At 40.3% G+C, this 26,408-nt stretch overlaps 2 protein-coding genes across 2 annotated transcripts; one reads left to right on the top strand and one right to left on the bottom strand.

Annotated features, from left to right (window-relative positions):
- Positions 1-4,271: 4,271 nt before the first annotated feature.
- On the bottom strand, positions 4,272-21,950 carry TRAPPC3L (trafficking protein particle complex subunit 3L). Its single transcript, XM_054630588.2, has 5 exons — positions 21,722-21,950; positions 19,788-19,885; positions 17,053-17,152; positions 6,306-6,491; positions 4,272-5,250 (listed from the first exon to the last, which is right to left on the bottom strand). The coding sequence occupies exons 1-5, from the start codon at positions 21,941-21,943 to the stop codon at positions 5,131-5,133; spliced, it is 726 nt and encodes a 241-aa protein (XP_054486563.2). The 5' UTR covers positions 21,944-21,950; the 3' UTR covers positions 4,272-5,130.
- On the top strand, positions 7,111-16,696 carry CALHM5 (calcium homeostasis modulator family member 5). Its single transcript, XM_054630587.2, has 2 exons — positions 7,111-7,731; positions 10,461-16,696. The coding sequence occupies exons 1-2, from the start codon at positions 7,192-7,194 to the stop codon at positions 10,848-10,850; spliced, it is 930 nt and encodes a 309-aa protein (XP_054486562.2). The 5' UTR covers positions 7,111-7,191; the 3' UTR covers positions 10,851-16,696.
- Positions 21,951-26,408: the final 4,458 nt, after the last annotated feature.

The raw sequence follows: 26,408 nt of genomic DNA on the forward strand, positions 1-26,408 counted from the left end.
TGAAACAAATCCTTTGCAATGCTGGCAGTCTTTTAGCCTACTGATATAAGAAGAGTCTTATTCTCTGTTCTTACTGAAATCTATGCAAGCTGAAAGGGAAAGCTAATAGTTGTAATCCTCAGTAGATTTACTTTTTGCTTAAGTACATTTAAAAGGCACTTTTCTTATGTTGTTGTCCATTAAGAAGAGTTGTATGTAAAATAATCAGCATCCACAAAGGTATCAGCACATATTATGTCAAATTATTACCGATACCTTAAAAGCAGTTGGCAGGTGGAGTGACAATACCAAATCTTATCATAGAGACAAAGACAGGAATGGAAGATTTCATCAGAAATGCAGCTTACTTTTTTAGCTCTCTCTTTAAAATGAAGCTTTCAGTGAAGCTTAGAGCAAGCTGTAGATTAAAAAATTTAGCTTGTCTTGAGGGGTTAGGCTCATGCATACTGTGGCGATGTAGGTGAAGCTTATATATTAACAAGTATTAAAAGCACATTCATACACTTAAGGACATTAAAAATCTGCAATCCATATTAGCAAGTAGTAGTATGCTTATCAAACAACATCTTAATATAATAAATAAAGATACAAGTTTTGAGTGAAGAATAATAAAGTTCACTTTTGTCCTGAAAAGCTGTTGTTTAAGAGAGCATTTTATGTGGCAGCAGCTCTCTAGCCACAGAGAGCAACACACAACTTTCCCAGGCATTGTCCCAGGGAAGGCTATGAGAATATCGAAGAAAAGAATGATAAACAATTCTTATCTTCACTTGCTGCACCTGTTGTTGTAAACATGTGGAATGTGTTATGGAGATTTGTTTACCAAAGGGTGTTTTCTTAATTATCCAATGGTGATGGCATTTTAATTAAAGGACCAATTAGGTCAAACTGTATTGGACTGTCTGTAAGGATGATGGGTTTCTTAATAAGTATAGTATAATAAAGCAATTGATCAGCCTTCTGGAATCATGGAGTCAATGCTAATTATTACCCGGCTGGGGATGCTATGCTATGACAGTTTTAGATATGTAAGTCAAATTGTTTGGTCCAGGCTGTCCATTTACTTCTCCCAGAAATTCTCTCTTTCTACACAATAAATTCAAAAATCATTCAGACAGGCAGGCAAGAAACCCAAGAATTTATTCGTTACATTCATTTTGCAAGGAAGGAAGAAGGGGAGAGCCTATTTTAACTAGCTGAATATAACGAGTTTGAAGCTTCTTTCTCACTATAAACTAAAAATATAACACATGAAGGCAAAACCAGATTTAATTCTCATGTAGAAAAGAATTTTTTAAACATATTCATCACAGTCACTTATTTACTCAGTGCTCTTTTCCTTCTGAGAAACTTGATGATTATGGAGTAACAGTGCAGGGGCTGACCTCTTAGAGAGCATCTCTGTAGAGAAGGACCTGGTGTCTGGGTGGATGACTATGAGCCAGCAGTGCTCTGGTAGCCAGGAGGGCCACTGGTGTCCTGTGGTGCATTGGGAAGAGTGGGGCCAGCAGGGCAAGGGAGGTGCTCCTGCTCCTCTACTCAGCCCTGGTGAGGTCACATCTGAAGTGCTGTATCCAGCTCTGGGCTCCTCAGTACAAGAAAGACAAGGAGCTACTAGAGAGGCCCCAGCAGAAGGGCCACAAAGGTGATTTGGATCTGGAGTATCTCTCTTATGAGGGGAGACTGCCGGAGCTGGGCCTGTTTAGTCCAGAGGAGAGGATTGAGAGAGGATCTCGTTAATACCTCTCAAAAGTGAGTGGCAAGAGGAGGGTTGTTGCGTTGCGTTATTATGCTCCCCCGGTTTAAGCTGGAATGTTCTGTTACCCCCTTTTTCTGTATAATGGTTCTGTCTGGAATTCCCCCTCTTTCCCAGTTATCTGTCCATCACCTGTTACCCTGGAAACTCGCGCCTTTCTGTCACCCCCAAATACCCCCCTTTTATCCAGAAACTTCGGTGTTATACACTGAATTATTGGGCCAGGGACCGGGGTCCCACCTTTGAGCTCTCTGGTTGGCTACCGGTTCTGTCACTCTGACAAAGCCCGCGCTCACCGTGGGTCCCCATTCGCTGCCTGTCTGAGCTCTCCCCCTCCCGTTTCTCCTATATAATACACGTGTATTCCCCCCCCCGCCGTCCTTCGATCCGGCGGCTTCTCCTGGGTGTTACTCCACGTTCTGGAATAAAACCTGGACTTGCTCCGGTCGGAGGGACGCTCTCCCATCCCTGTCTGTTGGTGCCGTGCCTTTTTGTCCGCCTCTGGCAGAGCTGAACGCTGATCCTGCGCGTCCCTGACGACGGAGCGGCTCCCGCCCGCCGAGCCGCGAAACCGCGAATTCCTCCCGCTCCGTCTGCTGGCAGGCGGGATCGGCGGCGCAGGCGGGAATTTTAAAGTCACGGCTACCGCAGAGGGTGCCAGACTCTTTTCATTGGTGCCCAGTGACAGGAGGAGGATCAATGGCCACGATCTAAAGCACAAGAAGTTTCACCTCAACATGAGAAGAACTTTACACTGAGGGTGCCAGAGCACTGGCGCAGGCTGCCCAGGGAGGTCATGGAGTCTCCCTCTCTGGAGACAATCCAGACTCACCTAGATTTGTTCCTGTTGGGACCCAGGACATTCCTCTGGCCGCTCTGGGTGATTTGAGACCCTAGCAGAGGGCTCAGAGAGACCTTGGCACAGGGTCAAAACCACCTGTGGCTTCGATTTTAGTCCATGGAAAAAATTACCAACTTTGTGTGAAGATTTACAAACCACAAGAGTTTGAGTAGAATGATAGTTAATTTGTCACAGGGTAAAAAAGTAGAATTTTGGGGTTTTAGAATGGGGGTTCAAGAGGCAAGATGGAGGAATCTGGGCCTGTCCTGTCCTTCTTCTCCTTCTTCTTGTCCTCCATCTTCCATCTTCTGCTGTGATGATGACACTTTTTGATTGGTTTAGAGTAGAGACAGACTGTCTAACATAGGTGATAGGTATTGGAAAATTATTGTAAATAAAGTACGCGTAGTTCTTAGTACAAAAAGTTTAACACCTCCCCAAGGTGTTAGTACAAAAAGTTTAACACCTCCCCAAGAGCAGTCACTGTGCCACAACCTGACCTGCTGGACAGATTTCACAGGTCAAAGAAAGAATGTAATAGATAAGAAAAATAAACAACTGTGAAAAGCAGAATCGATGAATCTCGACTTCTTCTTTGGGTGCAGGGCTGGGAAAAAAAGACTTTCTAATACCTTGGAGGTCATCTCAACCACAGAAACCCAAGATGTTCCTGTGTCACCTGCTCTAGGTGACCCTGCCTTGTCAGTGGGGTTGGACTAGATGACCCTCAGGGGTCTCTTCCAACCTTAACAGTTCTGTAATTCTCTAAGAAAACAAGGACAGTATAGGTTATTCACTTTCAAGACAATAATAAATTTAAAGAAGAGAATATTTGGTTAGTGTTGTTGGAAAAAGTACAAATGGCCATTGTCAATAAACAGCCTTCATTGTGGTCAGCCACATGTACATCTCAACCAGCAAAAGCCCGACTGAGGGCTCTTGTACAGGCAGTGAAATCAGACAAACTCTACAACACATTTCAGCTCTAATTAAAAAAAACAGTAATTATAATTTAAAAAAAAAAGGGAATCTTGTTACTTGTTATAACATATTATTACATGTACATGTTGCCACTTCTTACTGGTAGCAGGTAACAGCAGCTGGGCTGAGACCAAGGCTGTGTAACAAATAATTTAGTTTTTGTTCCCTTCAAAATTGCTCACTTGAGCATAGCTATTCTGCTATGCCACCACTTTATCACACCATTAAGACAAACAAAGGGAGAGAGATTATCATGAGGACTGTACAGGTCTGGTGAGAATGAACCCAAGGTAAGAGATGCCCTCATTTAGCATGATGTAAACAGACTGAGGGAAAAATAGGAGAAGAAGGTACAAAACACAGTGATAAAATCAGAGTTAACTTGGGGCTACACTGACCTTAGTTGTTGGTATTTCAGTTTAAAAGAAGTGTTTTGATGAGAAGAGGGTAAGGTGGCTTTGTGGGTAGGGTGGTGTGCTAGGACCTGGGGTTTTGTCAAACCCTTATCCAGACATCTCGCATTACACCAAACAACTTTAAACCTATCCTATAACTTGGGTTTCTCTGAGGCTGCTCTTTCTCTACTTCCCAGTCATGTTGTGGTAACAAGTCCACAGCCAAGAGGAAGATGTTCAACAGCTGGTTGTGAAGGCCAGGTAAGAACAGAAAACGCGACCACCCAACCAGTTGTGTGGCAATCTCAGAATTTTAATTCAAGTTTAATTAAAGTTAAAGATTGTGTGGCAATCTCAGAATTTTAATTCAAGTTAATTCAAGTACAGGTCCACAATGGCTACACATTAAATACATCATGCTTTGTTCAGTTTGGTCACAAGATCAGTGCTCTTGGAGAGAAGGCTGACATGGAAAGGCCCATAGCTTGGTGAGACACAAGCACCGCTGCAGTTGTCAGAGTGCTGCAGCCTGGAGTGTGCACAGGACTGAGCAGGAGTGCCAGCAAAGCTGCATGTGGAGCCTGAAGAGCTGGAAAGAACACCAGCAGCAGCAGTGAAGACCCATACCTCCCTGGTTTCAAAGACAGCAGGATGTCCAGTGTGGAGGACAATGAATGGCAAAGCATCACACATCAAAACATGCACCTGTGAGCAAGACACTGCATACAGCAATGGCAGCAGAGGAATCCTTTGTGGATAACCACACACAGACAGGGAAATAAAGCACCTCTAGCAGCCATGCTTTGAAATATTACTGACAAAATGGGTAAAGGTCATCAGCTTTACCTGAAAACAATTGGTATACAGACAAATAAATACTACTGTACTAAATACTGAGATAGAACTTCCATTAAGCTCGAGAGCCTGGGTATGTGAGAAGAAAGGGCAGATAATTTCAATCTTTTTTACTGATATCTGTGCCACAACAATTAACATTGCTCTCCCCTGCCCTGCCCCTTCTCTTTGCTGCCCTGCTCTCTTCACCTTTCAACCAGGTGACTGGTACAGCTGACTCAGCAAAGCCACTTTTACCCTGTCTTCTTCTAAAACAAAAGGCACAAAATATCCCCAGGCAAGGGTTTCTCCCAATATTTCTTTCATTTGTTCCTTCTGTGCTTTCTGTCTTCAGGCTTCCTTAAAAATGTAATTCCTATTTCTGTCACAGCATCACCCTTCAGCCTGTCCTGGAGGAAGGAAACTTCTGCTGCTAAGTGAACCTGGAAAGAATCAGGTTGATTAGTTAAGCAAAAAAATGCCCAGTTTTCCACCCTCCTAATGAGCTTTTTCTCTCTCTCTTACCACAAGAGGACCCCCTTTCCCAGGTTTCATAGGAAATGGATATCTAAATTGTTTTAAAATAGCTTTCCCAACTAAGCTAACACAAAGGAAGTTTATAGACACTGGAATTTATATAGCACATTACCCTTCTCCCCAGTGCTTTGCTTTCTTCTAAAAAACCTAAATTGCATACTTAATGATTTTGTGATCACAGATTTTCCTAGTCATGTACTAAGAGTTATGATATAATACTTTTGTTACTGGGTCGTGTATCAGATGCTATAATTCTGAGACTGATGTATGTACATAACACCGCAGGGTTGAGGTTTTTGTCTCTTGAAATATAAGATCTATGCAGAATCGCATACTGAGAAAAAAAAGCAGCCCAAAAGTAATCTCCCTGAAGAAGCTCTACAGGTCAGAAATTTTCAATTTATGCCCTTTATTTATTTCTTTACAAAAAACCTTACGTTTAAGAACAAAATTTGGATTGCCATCTGATACACTTCTGATGCTTTGGTTTTAACATTATACTCATCCACACTTCGTTCTCTCTTTCAGCAGGTACCACAGTAACCTAAGAGTATTATTTATCTTGACATATTTGGAAAGCATCTGGGATGACTATTACTGGCTACAGCTGTGCAGGGAACTGTTATAGGGTCCGAGAGCAGTGGAGGAACCCAACATGCCCCTCTGTCCCTCCACTTTAAGTGTTACCTGTCTTCTTGATCCCACCTGGCTTTTGCACCCAAGTCAGCCACTGAACAGACTGAACAGCCAGGCAGGGACAGTGTGGAGGGGAGATACTCCCATGTGCTTCTCTACCTCAGGATCCAGGATCAGCCTTGTCCTCTTTTATCTAGATACAGACATTTAACCCAGGAGGTTAAACAATACTATATTTCCTACTTTTATCTGAACAAATGATTTTGTTTTCCTGTGCTTCTGTGAATTAGGAAAGAATGGAGAAAACAGATGTGTACCTCCTTACCATTTCCAAGGCACCTCGAATCACACCACAGAGGAGGTTACAATAGCAGAGTGACGCTCGTTCCGCTGGCAGCTCCTCCACAAAATCCACCAGTGGGTTTTTGTCCAGGATTAAGGAGAATTCATTCCCTGTGACACTATTGCAGCTCACACTAGGGGTGACTCCAAGATACATCTTGAAAGCAACCTGCAAAAGAATGAAACTCTGCCGCTTCAATGTGTTGCGTGCAAACCAGAGGTGAAATTTTAGAGAGAAGTATCCTGTAGACCAATTTTACCCCAGGAAATAAGGGGGGAGAGCCAGACAGGCTAGAAATCAAAGTACATTTGTCTCTTCTGCGATCAGCTTGAACCAGCAATGCAAATCTAGAGCTGTGTGATGCTCCAGGAAAACACAACAGAGAGCTGTTCTTCTTTGAAGTTCCTACATTTACAACCCGACACAAAGTGGTTTTACTGTTATCACTCATCTCCTTTCAGTCATGTCATACTCCCTTGGGACCATTAGCATCTATATTAGGTCATTCACTACCTCACCAGCAACTTTTATAATCACAGCTCAAGATCTCCCGCAACTCTGATCTTTCCATTTGCAGTCACTTCAAAAAACAAACAGCCCACCGAGAACAAGGCTTCCAAGACTGCAAACTCAGTTGGTCCCACAGAGCACTGCCTGCTTTCTTTCCTCGCCGGGTGAATGCCGCTGTGGATGTGCCACATCTGGCCTGCCAGCGTTCTGCAGCAGTGACATCACGGCGCTATCTCGGCAGGGCGGGGGCAGGCGGGGAGAGCCGGGCTGCGCCTCCTCGGAGAGCTCTGCCCCGCCTCACGCCGCTGCCAGCGGAGGGAAACCGTCCCGGCTTTCACCTCCTTAGTGAGTACCAGAGATGGATGCATTCCAAACAATCCTGAAGTTCTTTATGAACCGGAAAACCGCTATAGGTTACAGTTTTATGGCGCTGCTGACAATGGGAGGTGAACGTGTGTTTTCTCTTGTTGCTTTCAGATGCCCTTGCAGCAACGAAAACTTCAGGTACGGTTTGGTATTTCTCTTCTCGCCAGCTCTTGTTTTGCTGGTTATCGGATACTTCTTGAACAGCAAGACCTGGAAACTCTTTACAGGCTGCTGGGTGAATCCCAGGAAAATATTCCCCAGAGGGAATATCTGCCATTTCTTTTACGTCTTTGGACAAATCACTTTAAATGCTCTGGTAGCCCCAGTGATGTGGCTTTCCGTGGCTTTGCTCAACGGGACTTTTTACGAATGTGCCATGAGTGGCTTGAAAAATCCTGCCTACTTACAAGCAGTTTGCCACAGCAAATCGGAGAGCTGCTTTGAAGAGCTACACAAGGTAGCCTGTGACAAAAGTTCCTTGCCCTTTTCAGAGAGTGATGAACTGAAAAGAACACTTCAAGCACAGTCCCAGGTAAGAAAAATGATAAACAAAGAGCATTATCCAGGCTGTACTGCTGCTTTGATTTATCTGTGGAAGATCCTGATGTCAGAAGTTTTGTTAAAACTGTTGGCTTCATGTAAACAATGTTTTGGCATACAATCAATCCATCTTTTGGTTCAGTTTGAGCTGTTCCATATTTCTTAGGGGTCCTCACTGATGGCGGGGTCAATAAGACGAGAAAACCTAAAGCTTTCTTCCTGAATGGAGATGGGTCTAAGGAGGGAAAAAAACCCAAACCCAACTGGATTGTTTTGGAGGCTGAATTAACAGATATCACTGCATTAATGGGGTCTGTTCCTATTAAAAAATTCATGCCACGCTCTCCTATTTTAAATCATTGTGATAACTGTAGGTCACTAACAGCAGAAAAATACTGGAAAATAAGATTTGTGAAATATCTTTTGACTGCTTAAATAATATGCTTCTATTTGTGTTCCTCTTTTTTGTGATGACAAATGTAAGCATGTTTTTGTCCTGCTTGGAGGAAGTGAGAAACAATAAAGCAAGCAGATCATGCAAAGCTGAGATCTTACTACTTTCTACAGTATTTGTGCAGTACAATTTTGCTCTCGGCATTGTAATGGAAATAAATTCAGAGGCAAATAATCAAAACGGTGGAGAGAATAAAAAAAAAGCTACAGAAAAAGGAAAACACTCTGTGGAGCCAGCAAGTTTTTGTATCCATCTGGAACAATTTCCTTTCCAAGAGCTGGTTTTATTTTTAAGTCCTCATGCAAACAGGACAATGACTGCACTGCAGACAAAGCAATTTGTTTGTTAGTTTTAGAAGGCAACAACAAATAGTGCTTGAGACTTTAAGGTGTATGTATAGGAAATACTGAAAGACCAAGGATTCAGTATTACCATGAGAATATATGAGTTCATTTTCCAAGCTGCAAGAAAGTGAAAAACTGCTAAAAAGAGCGATTTCTCAAGTACCCATAGAAATTGCTAGTCAGTACAAAGTGATTGGGAAACATAAAGGAAAGCTCTAACTATTCTTCTATACCAATTCCTAAGAATGGTTGTTTGTCAAACTTCTCTGTTTCACAGACTTCCCTGAAGAAACTTTCGATATTACATCAGCTAAACACAGATTTTTACTGGTGGTTATTTTTTTTAACATCAGTGCAAGAGTTCACATGAGAGTTCACTCTCCATATCATCACCATTTGAGCATGGGAAATCAGTTCCATCCAATCAGTTCATACAAGCCTCTAAGCCCTAGAATATTTGTCCCACACTGGAACTTTTTCCAGTGTTTGAAAACAAGTTTAAATTTTTTTTTTTAACTTATCACAGTGGATCAGACAAGTGAAACTATTGGCTAGGTCAGTGGCACAAGGCAGGAAAAAATTGTGTTCCCACTGCTGCTCTCCTTAGAGGAGAACATCCCACAATAACCAGTTTGAGCACATTTTTCCATTCTCTCCTCTTGCTGAGGAAGTAATTATGGAAGTAGCTCTTTCTTTGAAAATGTTCTTGACAGAATTTTGTCCACATCTGAAGCTGCTACAGAAAAAAGGAGTTAAGTGATGCTGGTTAATTATGTAGTTGTTTTGTTGGAGGTTTTCTCTAATAAAAAGAAGTCAGAAAACAAAACATCTAACAGTGGTCACAGTTTAAAAGGCTGGTTGATCTGGGACAAAAGTTACTTGCCCTTTTTGGTTTTGTAGTTCTTCATGATTTAAAATTAGTAATTCTTGTTGGGTAGTTTTATGTAATGCTTTCAGGAGTTAGAAAACACTTTACCCTTTACCAAAGAGACACCAAAAGGAGCAGTATTGAGAAGCCTCTATGCTGATGGATTTACTCTTTCTCTTCAGTTCTGTCTTGGTTTGAAAAGACAGGTGTTTGCTAAAGAAGGCAGGAGCCTTCCTTGCAATGGAAAATATAAACTCCCTCCCTCCAAATTATTATAATTTTGAAATTAAGGGGCTCTCAGGAAAAGATATGGGAATAGGAATAACAGTTCTTTATAGGAAAATTAAAAATAAAAAATTAATAGTACAAGAAAAGAAAAGAAACCACTGACAGAGTCAGAATACAACTTGACACCCTGTGGGTCAGGGTGTTGGTAGCAGTCCCATTAAATGGTGACTGAAGTCCTCCTGCAGTGGCAGGCGTGGTTCTGCTGAAACAGTGATCCTGTAGAGAGGTGAAGGTTTTCTCTGAAGGTCTGATGGTGGTGTAGATGGGCCTGGTCTTCCCCTGGGAATCCAGTGGAGAGGACAGTTGCTCCTCTGGGTATCCAGTGGGAGAAGGCTGCTCCTCTTTGAATCCAGTGGAAAAGGCTGACTGTGTTGTTCCTAATCTTAGATTATATCCAGGTAGGAATGCTTGGCTCCTCCCCCTGGGCAGAGCTTCTCACAATGGGATGATGTAATTTTTATCAGTTATGCAGTGCAACTCAATGGCCCATGAACAGCAGATATCTCCTGGAGGGAGGATTGGTTGTAGAAGAGATAAAGAGAACTGCCCAATTAACAGAAGATTACTGCCCCACCTTTAACAGATGGGAATAGAATACACACCCCCATTTCCAACCTAAGACAAGTCCCCATGTGGATGTCCCACTAACATCAAGGCCAGCACCAAATGCAAACAAAGTGTGGTCACTTTGTCAGACATTCATGATTCAAGTAACATTTTCACTTGGGTCTTTTTTAACCTGAAACTGATTTCTTTTGCCTTCCCAGATTTTAGGCTGGTGTGTGATAGTTACCACAGCTCTCCTCTCCCTGCTAACCACTTGCTGTGCCAGCTGCCAGTCAAAAGTCAGCCACCTCCAGCTGATGTTCTGGAGAGTGTATGAGGGGACGGAGAAGGAGCAACTGGAGCAGATTTTCCAGCTGTATGCCACCAAGCTGAGCGAGCGAAACCTGAAGTGCTTTTTTGAAAACAAGGAACCAGAACCCATTTCCCTGCCAGCTTTTCAGGCATGGGAAGATGCTTCCCAGCTCTACTCTTTCAGCAGCAGCAAACAGCATTATAGCACGATTCACAAGCTAGTTGAAGAAGGCCAGAAGGGAACCAGTGAGGAAAGAGAGACAATGCTGGACCTTGCGGATAGAAGGGAAGTACCATAGACCAAGTATATTTTCAGATTTTTTTGTATCTTGTTAATAGGCATATTTCTATCTGGTTTCATCTCTATGTTTTTTTTCACAATGGCCTCTTTCTTCTTCATCATGTTTCCTCCCAGTTAGTTACTTGCTCCGAAAGGATGGAATTAAATTATTTCCCTACACGAGTGAAAAGGCTGCAGCACTCCACAGCACCCAGGGCTCATGTCACTAGCTCAGCATCAAGAGATGAGAGTACAAAGAAAGGAGTAATGGCTTCTACAAGAGGGTTTTAGCAATATGCTATGTAAAGTGTGCTAAAAATGTTATGTAAAATAGTGTGCTTGTCCTATGTAAATCTAGAGACTGTCAACAAGTAAAGTCATTTAAAGTGTGTGAATATAATAACAAGATACGTGTGCCTTTCTGACAGCCAACACACAGAAAGTAAAGGTTTTCTGTCCAGGTCATTTCCAGGCCAATTGCAGGTACAGCCTTGTTTTGAGGCACCAGCGATCCCTCAAGGCTTCTCTGTCTTTGGATATTTTGCCTCTGTAGGACATCTCCCTGTTATCTGCTCCCAGTCTAGACTTTTTCTTTGTATGGTTATAAAGTTCTAGTTTTCAGCAAGTTTCAGGCACTGGGTGCAGCCTGTAGTGTTCTGTAATATTGTTGTTTCTGGGCCTGCAGCCAGTGTACAACAGAAGGCCTAGAAGGAAATTCCACTTTTTAAGACAAGAAAACATTTTTGCAGAAAACTGACTTTCATTTTTTTGAAGATCCTTGGAAAACTTGGTCTCTGGAGCAAGAAGAACCAGCAGGTGAGGCAACTGCATGGTCAGTGCCTCTGACAAACACATTTCATCCCAGAGCCCTGTGCTTTACGTCACTCACTTGGAATTCATCACATGGCTCAGGGTGTTCAGAGTATTCGCAAATGCTGTATAAAAGGAGAACAAAATTACTTTCCCTGGGGTAGCTGGGCAGGCTTTTGTGCAGCATTTTATTGCCAGTCTCTCTGAGTCTGCAAAGAATCATAGTTTTGCTGTGCTTGAATCATGCTCTTCTCAGCAAACCAGGATATCCTGCCCAGCTGGTCTCACATTCATTTGGTTTCTTCAGTGGGTAAAAACATCTATATACAGACCATTACCCTTTATGAAATAAAACACAAGCGCTAATTCAACTCTCTGCTTAGAATTTTCTCCTTATGTTTTCAAGAACTTGTGACCTTTGAGACAATGTTTTAAAGTTCTTTCATCCCAGATGACCCACTTAGCATCATACTTAAAACATGTTATATGCTTAAATGAGCCTGCTGCAGCTGAAAGCACAGATGCAACACTGCTGTAATGAAAGTCACAACAGCAGATGCCTGTTGTGTAGGCACATACACCAACCATTTTCTCCCCAGGAGCCTCTCTTGGTATAGCATCTACCTACTTCCAGGCTATATGACCCCTCCTATTAGTCTGATTTTATCTTTCCTCATGAGAACTGCCCCAATATCTTCTGTCCAGCCCCATTTCACCTCCTCCCTGCATACAAAGGGAGGTAACATACCTGTTAATAGGACAGCCCCGCTGCCTGGGCCAAACTTCCCTTTTCAAAACTGTCTCTCCACCTCCTTCCTCAGAAAATCAAAGCAAGTAGGGATGCAATGGGGAGGACAGCAAGTAGGTTAATGAGTTGATGAAAGAAGTACAGGGAACAAGTGGGTGGAGGTAAATTAAGGCCTCCAGTGTGATATAATAGCTGGTACACAGAAGCACAGCTGGTAGAGGGACAAGTAGGAGGACAGAGTGATCCCCTTTAGAGCTTTTGGTATCCTCTTTTCCCTCAGAAGAAAGCTTAGGGCTCTGCACCTAAGTGGCCCAGGCCATCTGAAATGGCAGTACTTCCCAGCCCTATATTCTGCTTTATTGTGGAGGGGCAAATCCAAGATGAATTTCCCTCTCCTCCTCCTTGCCTGCTTCATGTTTGCAGGTAGCTCATGTTGAGAGTGTCTCCACCCTCAGGAGCTGCTGAACATTCTGTGCTGCAATGTGTGCCTGATAGGAGCCCATCTCCCTGATCCCCATTCCCAGGGCTGTGTGGCTCTTTTACCAAAATGCCTGTGGCTTAATGGAATTTCGATGTGGATCCTAGAATACTTCTATGAAAACAGACTGGAATAACAGCCAGTTTGACCCTCTGTTTTCAACTGGCATGTGGGTTTGAAAAATGTAACTTCGTCCTTCAAGGGGCTATTGCAAAATCCGCTTTCTATCAACGTTGTTCCTGAATCCAGCAGCTACCATGGCAGAAAGAGACAGACTATTGTCAACACTGTCCAAAACAAACTGGAGAGAGAGAAAAACACCCAACAAATAAAACCAAACAGCAAGATCAACATTTTCTGCTGGAAAATTTAGATTTTGCATTAATTCTGATACCCATCAAAATATGAATGTACAAGAAAAAAAGAAACTTCTGTTCAATCTTCTGTGGTCTGTCCTTTGGTTTAGTCTTTAAATTCTCTTAGCTCTTCTTCCACTACACATCTGCTGCTCCATTAAACTTGAAGTGTTTGTTATAAGAATAAAGACTTTTTAACCATGCTAAGCCCTCATATGCTCTCAATTTAGTTTCAGCTGTACTTTACATTATGGTATGATGCATCTGTCCAAATTCTATTGTTAAAAATTCTTGTGTAAAAGAGAACTTGCATGGAAACTATGCAAAAGAAGTAGCTGGTTTGCAATGGAGCACCAAATTAAGGCCAAATTGCAAAGCTGTAAACTGAAAATTATGAAAATGTCTTGGCAGCAACAATAATTTAGGTGCATAGATAAGCAAATCAATGAATAAAAGGATTTTTTTCTTAAAACCAGGCTATAACTGAACAGCAACTACTTTAAAACTACCATTTACAGCTTCTCAGAGCATAAAACAAAGGTCTTTTCAGCCTTTGTGACTCCAAAAGACTAGAAGGTAAAATGAATGAGGTGGTTTAAAACATGCATCCCATAAATGTGTCTCATTTTTATCCATGAAATGGAAGAAAAAAGAATATCTGTTTAGACACGTACATAGGCTTGCCAGCAAAATGATGCCCATATAAAGTAAAACCTCACTTTTGAAAATGTTGGTTACAATGCTATGACATTATACACTGCTTAATGAGAAAATAAGATCTAAGCAGTCTGAATTAAAAATGTATTCTCTGCCCTTTCTCAAAAACTCAGTCAGCATTCCATCTCTCTCAAGCAGCAAGAATAAAAATTGTTAACATTTTGATGGTGCTCAAACACAGCCTAGAATTACTGAAATATTTAGGAAGCCACTAACTTTTCAGTCCCTCTACATACTACTGGGGACTTTTCACTTCCACACTTTTTATGCAAAAGTCATGACACCAAGTAAGTAAGTACAGACTGTTAAAAAAATTGAAACCATGATTTCAGACAACGTAATAACAAGATTAATGAAGGGCCAGAATTCATCTGCTTAAAAGGGGAAAGGCAGCCAAAGTAATATTTCTGCTAGCATATTTTTCATTCTTAGTATTTTTCCAGTTAGTGTTTGGAAAGAGTAAGATATATTAAAGTTGTTGTCATCTGTTGTCAATTCCAAACTTGTCTTCTGACCTTTTCTTTACTCTCCACAGTGCAGCACTTCAATGTCCTGTTTACTGTCTACCATAGTAGGCAACCTGCTTATGCATTTCCCTCTCCCTGCTGAGATCTAAACACCAACATTTGCCAGCTTCATAAATTCTGTCAGCTTCTGTCAGACCTTCAAACTGGCCATGAGTCAATATGCAGGGACCTGGTGTGGCAGCACCTTCCATGACACAGAGATGGACTTTTCCTGTCCTACAGCTCTGGACAGGGGCGACATGATTGGATTACCCCATCCTTTGTCATCCCCCTCCAGGAAGCTCTCTTCAAAGACCTCCAGAGATGTTAATTTCCTGTGTTCACAGAGTACTGAGCGTCCACAGTAAAGCCCATCTCTGCAGCCACTGCTTTTCAGGAATAGATCTATCCTTAGGCACAGCACTCTTTAATCCAGCAGTGGAGCCTGTGAGCCAGCACCAGCTTGCTGTGGACCAGAGGGTATGGTCAGGCTGCTTCCACCTCTGGCACACACAAACACCTCCTGGTGCTGGTGAATGTAATATAAATATTAGATCTAAAACCAGAAGCTGTTTTTTGCAACTCATTTGATCAGATCAATTACATCAAGGTCTTTGAGGAGAACTTGAATTAAAAATTAGATTTTGCAGGGTTATCGAGAAAAATTATCAACCTCATTTCAAAAGTAATCCTCAGTTATACTCAGATCCAAATTCTGAGTACCATCTTGGGCATTACTTCTTTAGCTGGGCTTTGTTCTTAATATCATTCCTCAATTGGTTTCCATTTCTTACCCCAATTTGCCAGAAAGCCTACTTTTACACCCAACAAATAAAAAGCCTGTTTCATCTTTTTTTTAATTCAATCCCAACTGTAACCCTGCCAAGTCACAGGACCAGCATGAGAAGACAGTGAACACCATGGGAACTCAGTGTAGAAGGGCTCACTTTGGCTCCTCATCAAAACTTGTTGGCCTTTCTCCAGGCCAGTATAGGTTAGCAGTAAAGCCCAGGCTTTGCAGTCTGAAGTGGCCGTGGAAGTTTTAAGCTCCCAGTCACTGCTTTAGGTGCACCTTTCCTCCAGTATTTATTTCTTAATCTGGGAAGCAGGCTTTGTAGTTCTCATTTTATACTTTTTTTTTCTTTTGCTTCATCTCTTTCCATTTCCACAGGGAACACCTACAACCTGATCTTACAGACTTCTTTGTTTTCCAAAGAACTGAAGGATAATAGCTATGTTAACAAGTGGTTTGGCTTTAACTATTTGAATTGCTGAACTGTCTTAATTACTTTAACTTTGAACTGGTTTTACTCATCCTCAAACAGATTTATAACTCTGAAGACTTAATGCAGTTAAGTATTTAAGCACTTTCTCCTGGCTGGGAACACTTCTGCTGAAGAGTTAAGGAGATCATGTAAACAGCTTCATGATTCTGAACTAAAAAGTTTGATAGAGTATTTGCAGCTCCTTACTGGGTCCCTTTAGACATGTTTTGTTGGTATGAGTCTCAGACAAATGCGCTTGAAGATTATTTAAAAATTGTTTTGCCAAAGAAATATGAAAATACTGTCTATATCACATTTTGCCTCAGAAATGTTATACTCCTACTACAGAACTCCTTTCAGTTTGCTAAAAATAGTCTTTCAAAGGGACAGCGTGTGCTTTAATGTTTGTCCCAATCTTTCCAAGTAATTTTTTACTTCTCTTAATAAGTCTCTTTGGAAGTACAAGCTGCAGAGAAACAGTATCTTTTTCCATTGTTAATTTCTCACTGCACTTTGCTGTTGAATACCATGTACTTAAGAATGAAGGTTCAGCTGTAATAATCCATTTATAAAGAAGGGAACTATGAGGAATAAGACCCAGAAAACCAGGTATCTGACATGTATGTGAAAATAAAGTACCAATACCACCTGAAGAAGAATGTAAAACTGAACAAAAATTTGATTTTGCAGCCTGGAATAATTTTGTTAAATGAGGCAGTGTATTTTAAAACAGTGATTGAAATGCTGCTTGTCTCATCCGTTTCATTCAGCTGTCTTCACCATTTCCAATGAGTCCCTATCCCAACTCAGCTTCTTACCCTGAGGAACTTTGTTATGTATTCTTATTTAAATTTCTCTTTGAAATTCCTTGGAATTCTAACTTGCCAGTGGGGGCAAACAATCTTTAGAAACCTGTGTCTTTGTTTCTGACAGAAGTGTGAACGGCTACTCAATAAAAGGGAAATTTCCATCAAAGTAAGTGAAAGTGCATGCTCTGATTTTATCTTTTTGATTTTATTATTAAATTTGTGGGTAGTCAGGAAAATGTTTCTCTCGTTTTACTTTTTTACAGTTCTTCTTTGCTACCACTGAGATTTTTCATTTTGCAGAAAATCCTGCCATTTATTCTTAATATTACCATTTTAAAGTAATAAGATATCTAAGATAATTATGGCAATGATGAGAAGAGACAAATGGCAGAAGTAAAAAAATCAAAGTTTACAATCTGTATGAGACAGTTAAGACTTATGCTGCTAAAAGGGAAAAAAGGAAGGGAATACATAATTTTAACCTAAGATCACTGAATCTGATGACGCTTTAGAAAATGCAAATCTTATTTACCTGTGCAATCATGTCTGCTGTTTCAGAGTAACTACGGCACTTTTTCACAGCTGAACGAGCCAAAAAGTCATCAATGAGCCTTATGCCAATGCTGTATCCCCTGAGGAGGAAACAAGGAAAGGCAACATTGTAAATGGGGAACTTCTTTCCACCTGCCATCTCCCTAATGCGTCTCTTGCGCTTCCTCAGCAAAACAGCTGCATGATCCTAATTGAGGGACTTAATGACAACACATTTTGCTGGTCTACATTCTTCTTTCTAGCACATTTTACAGCACAGTGGGACTGCTGTTCCTGTAGGCATTTAAGGAATCATACTTCTTTAAGCATGATAGTCCTGGCAAGGATGATATGAACTGTCTACACAGTTTGCACATTGTCTATACGTATGGACACCAGTCCTGGGCACCCTTGTTGCAGTATTCAGATGCCATAGGAAATGCACTCACACCTGATCTCTTCCACTTTCTCCTCTTACCTCTTCACCTCATTTATAATTTTTCCTTCACAATTACCTGTTTGTCTTTTTTTCTAACATGTTATCTCCCTTCATCTAACTGGTTGACCAAAAAAAACCCCAGAAGTTGTTAGTTAACACATGTTACCAATAGGTAAAGGCTTTATAAAGGGAGGGCCTTGGAACGTGGCTCCAGCCTGAGGCTTTGGCTAAGTAGAAGGGAACTTATGGGAGAGTGACCCGGCTGGAATAAGGGTAGAGAAACGTGAGAGCTGAGAAGTGAGAGATGTGAGACGTGACTGCCACATGTCCACATCCTGTCTGCATTGTGGTGTATGGTGGTTGGTTGACTTGGGCTTGCTGTGCCTTAAAACTGTGTGAACTGGTTAGTGGCTAACTGCTTCAAAAGGCTGGGTTTTTGGCAATAAGGAGCACTCCTTTGTACCTGCCTGGGGTCCCTGCGTCGCTCATTGCCACAACAAATGCAGGGTTCTTGTACACTGCCATGTCCATTTTGTATTTAAAATACTACAATTAAAAAAAGAAAAACAAACAAAAAGGGATGGAAGATAATGGAATTTTTATAAAACAAATATTAATTTAGCTCTGACACATTAACAAAGGTCAATAACTTCTTAGCTTGCAAAACAGCTGTGACTCCAAACATTTTCTGAAAAATGGAAAGACATCGACACAAACATTTTATAAGAATGGGTACTCAGCTCAGAAATGTTTTCAGGAAATTCTTCATTCCCAGTTACGTGGATGTTGGCAGTGTCTGCTTGTTTGTCGGGGGCCCTACACCCTCAGTGAAGCAGCCTGAACTCTGTGGAGTTTCTTACTGGTTTGTGTACAACATCTTTGGCTAGAAGACAGTGAGCTGATGACAAGACCAAAAAGTGGATTTGGCAGTGTGAAGATTAAAGTTGCAGTATGTCATGTGTCTAGAAACAATTAAATATTTATCTATTGCCTAAGTATCAATAACATTGGCAAATGTGTCATCAGCATTTATCAAGGTATGTATTAGTGACATACAAGACTACTTAGATACATTTCAACTTTTATGCCCTAGATTTGCAAAGTCAAATTAATAACAGACTGGTAAGCAGCTACTTGGCAACTGTACAGTGAGAAACACCCTTCTCACTACAGACTATATATGTACACCGAGAGAGAGAGATAAGTACACTGTCCCCACCTGTCACAGGTCTGCTGAGATGTGAGGTTTCTTTGTGAAGCTGGGCTGTTTCATAATCACAGAAGTAAAGAACACATTTTTTTATTGAAACCTGTCATTATATGATCAAGTCTTCCTCAAAATAAAAAGATTTTATAGAAACAACTGCAATAATGAAAACATAAGGAGCAAAATCTGTCTCCACACCTTCCAAAACTGCTCTCTAGTAATTTCCACCATGGCATCATTGAAGAAGCCTGTGCATATTTTAAATGTATGATTTTCACCAGATCTGAATGAGAGATGAATACAAAAAAGTATCTGAGGGATGTTATCCCTTATAAGTTTGTGAATAAATTACTTTTCTTTTTCCCAAACAATGATTTTTTTAAAATTTACTCTCACGGGTAGTTATTGTACTACAGCTAGATTACAAACTTACAGGTTCATAGTAAAGTGGTAAGGTTATTCTGTCCACTGTGATTTCTGTAAATCCATTTTGCATGTCCACTTTGCCCAGAAATAGAAGCCTAACTCTTCTGCCATAGGCCTTACTATATGTTCTTGTTGACTAGCTAAAAAGTTGTTTCTTGCTGATTCTCCATTATATTGTCATTTTTATGGTAGCAATGCCTAGGAATCTCAGTCAGGATGACAGGGCTTGTAAACATTGGATCTTCATTTTCCAAGGAGGTTATCCATGTAAAAATTCACCTTCATTGACATTTGTGCTATCTCACTCATTGCTGTATGGTCTTTTAAAGGTGAGAGGCTCATTTGTCCCTACCCCAGTGAGGGATATAGGATATGAAATTAAGAAGATTATATTAATAATTAGCATAACTAAAGGATCAGCAAGGAACAAGTGTAAGCTATGAAAACAATCCTGACACTTTTCCTCAGAAAATTAAAAAGCTAATTGTTGATCTTAATTCACAAATTACTGTTGTTTCTGTTGAGAGAATATTGAACCTTTTTCCTGTCTTCTCTATAACCATAGACAGAATGCTTGTGAGATAGCAAACAAAAAGCTGAAAGGTAATATATATGTAAACAAACAGCATTATGGATAAAACGGAACATTTAAAGCAGTACTTACATTCTATCTAAACAGGCATTGACATCTTCATCTTTTTCATACTCCTTGCACAGCTGGGCTACCAAGGCCCCATATGTGAGTACAAAAAGTTCTCTGCTCTGTCAGAAAATAAGAAAATCAAAAATGAAGCAAGCTAAAATCCAACTCTTACATGATTTAAAGCTGCTGCTCATTAAAAGCAAGTAAAAAATAACATTTAAATTAATAAAGAAATTTTTGTCCATGGATGTATAATCACTGAAATCCACATTTCAAGCATGACAGAATCTATATTGATCCTCACTTGAGTTTGTAAAGGATTTTGGTTGTCATAAGTATGATTTCTTGGTATACTCAGAGTTACTATTATCAGTAATTCTTCCATCTTGAGTGTATGTAAGCTGGATTGACAAATTCTGTCAAGTGCCATCCAAGAATAATAACAAACAGCAGCAGGAAAAGAGGCAATGAGCTATTAATCCTTCTGCAGTAGCACAACAATTCACAAAGGCAGGGTTGATCTGAGTCAAATCATTAGCTGCTTTCTCTAAAAAAGTAAAAAGTAGATAAAATTTAGCTCAGAATAATGAAAAAATAGTATAATTCAGGACAAGGGTAAAGAATAACAACAAGATGAAAGGGATGGGGAGGATTGCAGCTCCCATGGAACATGGAGAGCAACTGAAGATGCCAAAGGTATATCTCTGCACTGGTCCTTCCACAAGCACTACTGTGGGGTCTTCAGGTCTCCAACAATTTGGAGGAGAGTTTCCTTTTCTCCCTGCCCTGTCAGATCACATCTGTGCACTGCAGAACTGTCTGTATTTAGCAGGAGTAGCAGCTGTCCTTTAAGTGAGAGATTGGGCTGACTCTTACTAAACTTCTTGGACATCAATTAATTAAAGTGCTATAGCCCTCTGGCATGTGGTCAGATCAGTGCTGCTTTTTGTCTTTAGCCTGTGGAAAAATAATAGTGAATACATTAAAAACAACAGAACAAATCACACTAGCAAAGTAAGAACAGCTGGGTGGAAAGTTCTGCTTCCTTTGCATCAGAAGTTTGGAGTTTAATCAGTGTTGCTGTTTTAACAAGTCACTGTTCAAAATCTTAAGCAGAATCATTTTCCAAACTCATTTTAGTGATAACTCCTGTTTAAAAAAATATTCTACTCTTGGCCAAATTCTCAGTAACAAGTTTTCAATGGAGTAAATGGATGTCATACAGGTCCTGTATTACTTTGCTATTATTGTTCAGCAAAAAGTCTCTGTTGCAACAAGAAAATTACCTCAGAGAAACTTAAGCATAATATATCAATGTAATCAAATTTATCAGCCACATTTGCAATCCATTGGAATACTTTTTGTCTGTAAACTTAGGTATATTAACTGTAATTTTATTACACTCTTCTATTTGTTTTTCAGTGGAGACCCTCTGTCCTCTTTTCAGAAATTGATACAACATTGTCTTAAAGTCTTCAGGAATTTTTCCACAGCCCAGTTCCTGTCAAAAATCACCATTCACCACAGAGAAAGCCCTAAGGCTCTTAACTCCTGAAGAAAGGTTTGTTTGGAGTCAAACCATTCAAGCATAGAACAGAGATCTCCTTCTCTCTGTGTTTCATTGAATGGCTATCTAACCACAGAGGTATGTAAACTTACCTGCCATTTACATCTTAGACCATAAACACTTGAAGCACTTAGACTTCTGTTTCTGAGCAGATTGCATTCCCAGAAACTTTGTGCCCCTCTCTCCCAAGCCTGTACAGAATCCCAGCAATAGGAATAGCATCCATAAATGCTGCCAGCAGCTCAGCTCTTGTACTACCAATCTTACCCCCATCCTTTCAGTACTTTCAGATTGTTCAGAAATAGGAATGTATAAAATGCATCAATAAAATAATAAGTTACCCTTGCTCCATGCACTATTTTAATAACACATTACAAAAATATCTTACTATTTTGTGGTTCTCCTGCTTTCTTCCTGGTGACCGAGACATGCTGCTTGTGTAACTCCTGATGTATTTGATTGTCAGTTTATATCTTTTCTTCCTCAAGCAGCACAGTCTTCTCTCAATCCTCTTTCTCTTCTCTTTTCTCCTCTCTGCTCTTCTGTCTTTTGCATGAGATGTGTTTGCTGCAGTCTGTAATGCTGCTGATGCTCCTCCTATTCTCTGCATGCACTGAGCCCTTTGGGAGGAATTTGACTGGCAACAGATCTCCCACTGTCCACAACAGAAATAATCACTCTGCCCATAGAAATTGTTTGTAATCAAATACACAGCTAGCACAAATGGGAAGTCAAACAGAAGAGGTCTTACATTTATAGGGACAGTAAATTTATTTTGTTGTTTCTATCAGACTTTGGTGTTTGGAGAGCTAACAAAAACTTCAGCTCTAAAGGATAAAAACACAATTGCAAGATACTGCTGTACAAGGGAAATAAAAATTGATTGTTTTCAATCTAAAGAAGCTATAGTAGTCTGCCAACTCTTACTGCTGTAGTCTGGAGAGTTAATATCTGCCTAAGTTGGGGAAGTGTGGCTTTTAAGGCACTGCTACCACCATGTTCGTGTAAATCTGCCAGGGCAGATTGAAAGAACTCAGCTTCCCAGAGGAATAAATTCTGTACCTGTACAGCTGCCAACTTGTGCAAATGGCACTTTCACTAACCATGTTCCTAAGGGGTGTATAGAATTATTATTCTCTCATTCTTAACCTGTTATAGCCCCTATTTCTTAATATCCTTGCAATGAACATCCAGGCTTAGTTCATCTATTTTCCCCTGTGGTAAATTTGGCCTACGTGGTAGTTTTGATTTGCAATGAACTTCAACGATGGTCACTGGTGAATTTAGAAATTAATCAGGTAGTTGTCATTCCTTATAGGACTTACCTGCACATACATTCCAACTGAGTCTTCTCAGGAAAGGAAGTAAAAATATATGGCCTCCTCTGAATGCCATGCTGTTATTTAATTTCTGTTAACTAATAGATCCAGTGCTAGAATACAATTACATATATTTACTGATACAGATACACAGAAGGCATTCAGATGTGATTAATTTGAGATAAGGAAGATTATTTTAAAAATGGTAGTTGAAAGTTATGACACAATTTAACCAGGAAAAATAAGGATTTTCAGTTTTTTCTGTGTAAAACTCAGTAATCCAAATTGCTTTTATTTCACACAGAATGAACTTGTATTGACAATTTTACAATGTAATTGCCTCTTCCATTTTTTTTTTCAGGTGCTCTTCTGACCCTGTAAAACCTTACTCCATTTTATAAGTGAAACAATTGTAGGTACTTCTCATATCTAAATTTTAATAAATTTTAAAACTAAGGCATTACAATTCTCTAGATATTTACTTGCATTTCTAAACTGAGTCTGCGATGAGTTTGTTTCTCTGATTGTCTCCAACTGGTGACAAGCATCAAATATGCCTCACATTGCAACAATAATCCCATATTCCACAAGAAAGTGTACTGCATTACATTAAAAAAAAACCCCAACCTGTAAAAGATTATAATTAGCATAATTCAGCTTTAGAGAACCCACCACAAAGCACTTAAGACTACTCATAAATGAGCACAATTCTATTTATGTGGTTCAGAATATATATGGATTAATTACTTCAGCCTGCATTATTAATACCATAATCATGAGGAACCTTGTGCACCAGACAGTGCAGTGGCAAGGACGCATCAACATCCTTTGAAAAATACAGACATGCCCATGTGCACACAAGTAAATTTACACATATATTGCTGTGTATTGAGCAGAATGTACTGCATTTCAAAAGGTTTGCACATTATTAAGAAAACAAAGCTGAAATGGTGTGTCTAAATAAACTGGATTCAATGGGTCCAGTGAGGGAAACAAGTCCTTGGTGGACTGTCTTGCAGCCCTGTGAAAAGAGTAGAGGTAGGCACACATCTGGCACCTGTTTTAATCCTAAGCATATACTTCTTAGAAGTAATCCAAGGCAATTGGAATAGTGAGAAAGTGGGAATCACCCTCCACCTCCCTTTCTGTCCTGTTTTTCAGGCGACATATTTAGTGTTCAGCCCCAAGGTGAGTCTTCACAGGGCTTGAGCATTAGACTACATCAGTTCTCTCAATTCCCATCAAACTAAAAAACAAAAACCAAATACAAAATATATCCCGAAGCTCAAAAGCACACATAAAAGCATGCATCAGCACTCTGTCTCTTGCAATGGACTGCCTATTATGGGAAAACTGACACCTGCAGATGTAAGTACATGATATGTGCAACATAGAAGTAAATCATAAATTAGATATTGCCTAATTAGAAAGCCCCAAAAAAAAAAAAAACCCAGTGAAAAAATTCTTTGAGCCAAAACAAGAATGCAATAACCACAAAAGGTGAGTGTCCAAATTAGTAAAATACAGGATCAAGCTTTCTTTTGCTCTCCATTTTTCAGATGGATAGACCTTGTATTAAATTTTCTCTGACAGAAAATAGAATCACAAGGAGGTAGGTGTTGAGGATTTGAAGCTATGTGAAAAAAAGAACTTGAACACAGGTTTCTCATATCACACGAGTGCTTTTACTAGGAGTCCAGTGTGGCTGCTGCTCTTGCCATGTTTCCAAGTAAAGCAATGCCATTGCTGTCACTTTGCTGTAGTGCCCTGCCTGGGAAGCATTCTCAGTTTGACCTGCTGAAACTTCCTTGTTTAGGCTGTGTTTCTCAAGAGGGTGTTTTGACATTTGAGCGCCTCCTTTCTGCTCTCTGCAGGAACCTAAAATCTCATAAATTTGCCTATAAAACACAGCTGAATTCTGAAGTGAAATATGTAAGCTTTAAAAAAATCATTAACAGATTTCTGTCCTTCCCTAAGCATAAAACTTGTTATTTTTTTCATCAGTGCTTGTCCTAGTGATGGGGACAGGAACTTCTCCAAAGGCCAAAGAGACCATGAAAATTACTTGTCAGCCTGCATCCAGACCATGACCTGGCAGCTCACAGGACATGGGCAGTGTTCCTTTCTACTCCCACAAGAAATCTGTCATGCAGGTGCTTTCATACCATGCTTGCTAACATGCACAGGTGGGCTTGACATCCATGCAAAAGAGCTCAAAATGCAGCTAGAGGAGCTACAGAACATGGGCCTTTTGACTGCTAACTCAGTGGTGAAAACACACGACCAGGATTCAGTCTCCTCCTCCAGACTTCAGATGGAAAATAGAGGATCACTTCCCTCTTCCTCCTGAACTTTGCCTGGCCATTAGATAACAAAATTCTGGTCTTTTTTTTTGATCCAGTAAATATCAAAATCCTCTCTGTGGCGAAACTAAGCACAACTGGTACAACTATGGCAGGAAAGTTGGAGAACACAGCTTCTTTGCAGCACAGTCACATCTCATCACTAATAATAACTGAGCTTTTGGAAGAAAGAGATGAGTGAATGAGTTTTTACTAGATCAGGTGGAGAAGGGAGCTGAAATCTCTCTGTTTTGCCATGGTTGCTTTATTTCAATAAAAAGGAGAATAAAAATTGTTTGCTGCGTATGGGAAGGTGAAATCTGTCTTCCAAACATCATGTTCTAAAAGAAATTACAAATGATTCTCACTCCTTAAAGAAAAAATAAAAAATCTCTCCTTCTCATAAGAGAATTTACTGGCAGTGAATTCAAGCTGACAGAGCCCTGCAATATGAAAAGCAAAACCATGACTAAGGTTTGTCCATGGATCCTATTTGCCTGAGATGTCAGCTATAAGCATCTTTTTGCCTCATAGGCCAGCCAGCTGTCACCTCAGGTAGTGGTATTTTGGATTGCATCCAGTCCTAATTCTTCCTTGGAATTGGACAAAGAGCCTAAATGTCTACCTCAGGACCCTGGGTTCCTCTGCAAAGGCAAGTACTTAAAGTTTGATGTGCCACCCAAGCTCTTAATTGGATCCAACCCTGTAATTTGTTCCATAATAGGATGACCCAGCAGGATCATTTACAGCAGGCAATGAAAGCAAATGCCAAGGAATGAAAATGCAGAAGCACAAAGTTGTTGTATTGATTGTATAAATTGCCTCATTCAACAGCCTTAGGCTGACTATTAATATTTCAGTGTTGGATACCACTTCAGTTTCACATCTAATGTGTTTCTTGAGTAAACAAGTGATGCTTGGGAAAGCCTTCCTCCCTTATAAACAAAAGACACAGGTTCCAAAAGTAATCTCAGAAGGAATCAGAGATTTTAAAATGAACTGAGGCATAACAGAAGACTTTTATAAAATAATTTTGTGATAGCCTGATAGGTTTATTTCACTGATTTTTTTTTCCGAAATATAATGTCACTAGTACAAAAAAAAAGTTACTGAAAATCCTGTGTAACTGAAAGAAAATGAAGGTTTAAAATGGCAATATTCAGACAGCTCTATTGTGCTTTTACTGTGTCCAAACAACTAAGGAATGTAACAAGTTCCAGAAAAGCTGTGATAAAGTGCTGCTGGATGTTTCAGCATGTTTCTGTACTGCTTTTAATTTTGTGTAACAGCATCACATTGTTTGAGAGCCAGTTACCAGCAAGAACCTCCTTCTCAGATGGTGACGGGGGACGAGACAAGCAGGTGTCCACCCTAACAGTGCACTGGAGGAACAGGGTCCTGCCCAGTGAACAGG

The sequence above is a fragment of the Agelaius phoeniceus genome, chromosome 3 (assembly GCF_051311805.1).
Source record: "Agelaius phoeniceus isolate bAgePho1 chromosome 3, bAgePho1.hap1, whole genome shotgun sequence".
Classification (NCBI taxonomy): domain Eukaryota; kingdom Metazoa; phylum Chordata; class Aves; order Passeriformes; family Icteridae; genus Agelaius; species Agelaius phoeniceus.

Bases quoted from the DNA above. Each gene is read 5' to 3' on its own strand.
- CALHM5 (XM_054630587.2), top strand. From the start codon at position 7,192: ATGGATGCATTCCAAACAATCCTGAAGTTCTTTATGAACCGGAAAACC. The intron at 7,732-10,460 runs GTAAGAAAAATG...TTGCCTTCCCAG, and splicing joins CACTTCAAGCACAGTCCCAG to ATTTTAGGCTGGTGTGTGAT.
- TRAPPC3L (XM_054630588.2), bottom strand. From the start codon at position 21,943: ATGCAGAGAATAGGAGGAGCATCAGCAGCATTACAGACTGCAGCAAAC. The intron at 17,153-19,787 runs GTAAGTACTGCT...TTTCCTCCTCAG, and splicing joins AATGCCTGTTTAGATAGAAT to GGGATACAGCATTGGCATAA. The intron at 5,251-6,305 runs GTAAGGAGGTAC...GATTCTTTCCAG, and splicing joins TTCGAGGTGCCTTGGAAATG to GTTCACTTAGCAGCAGAAGT.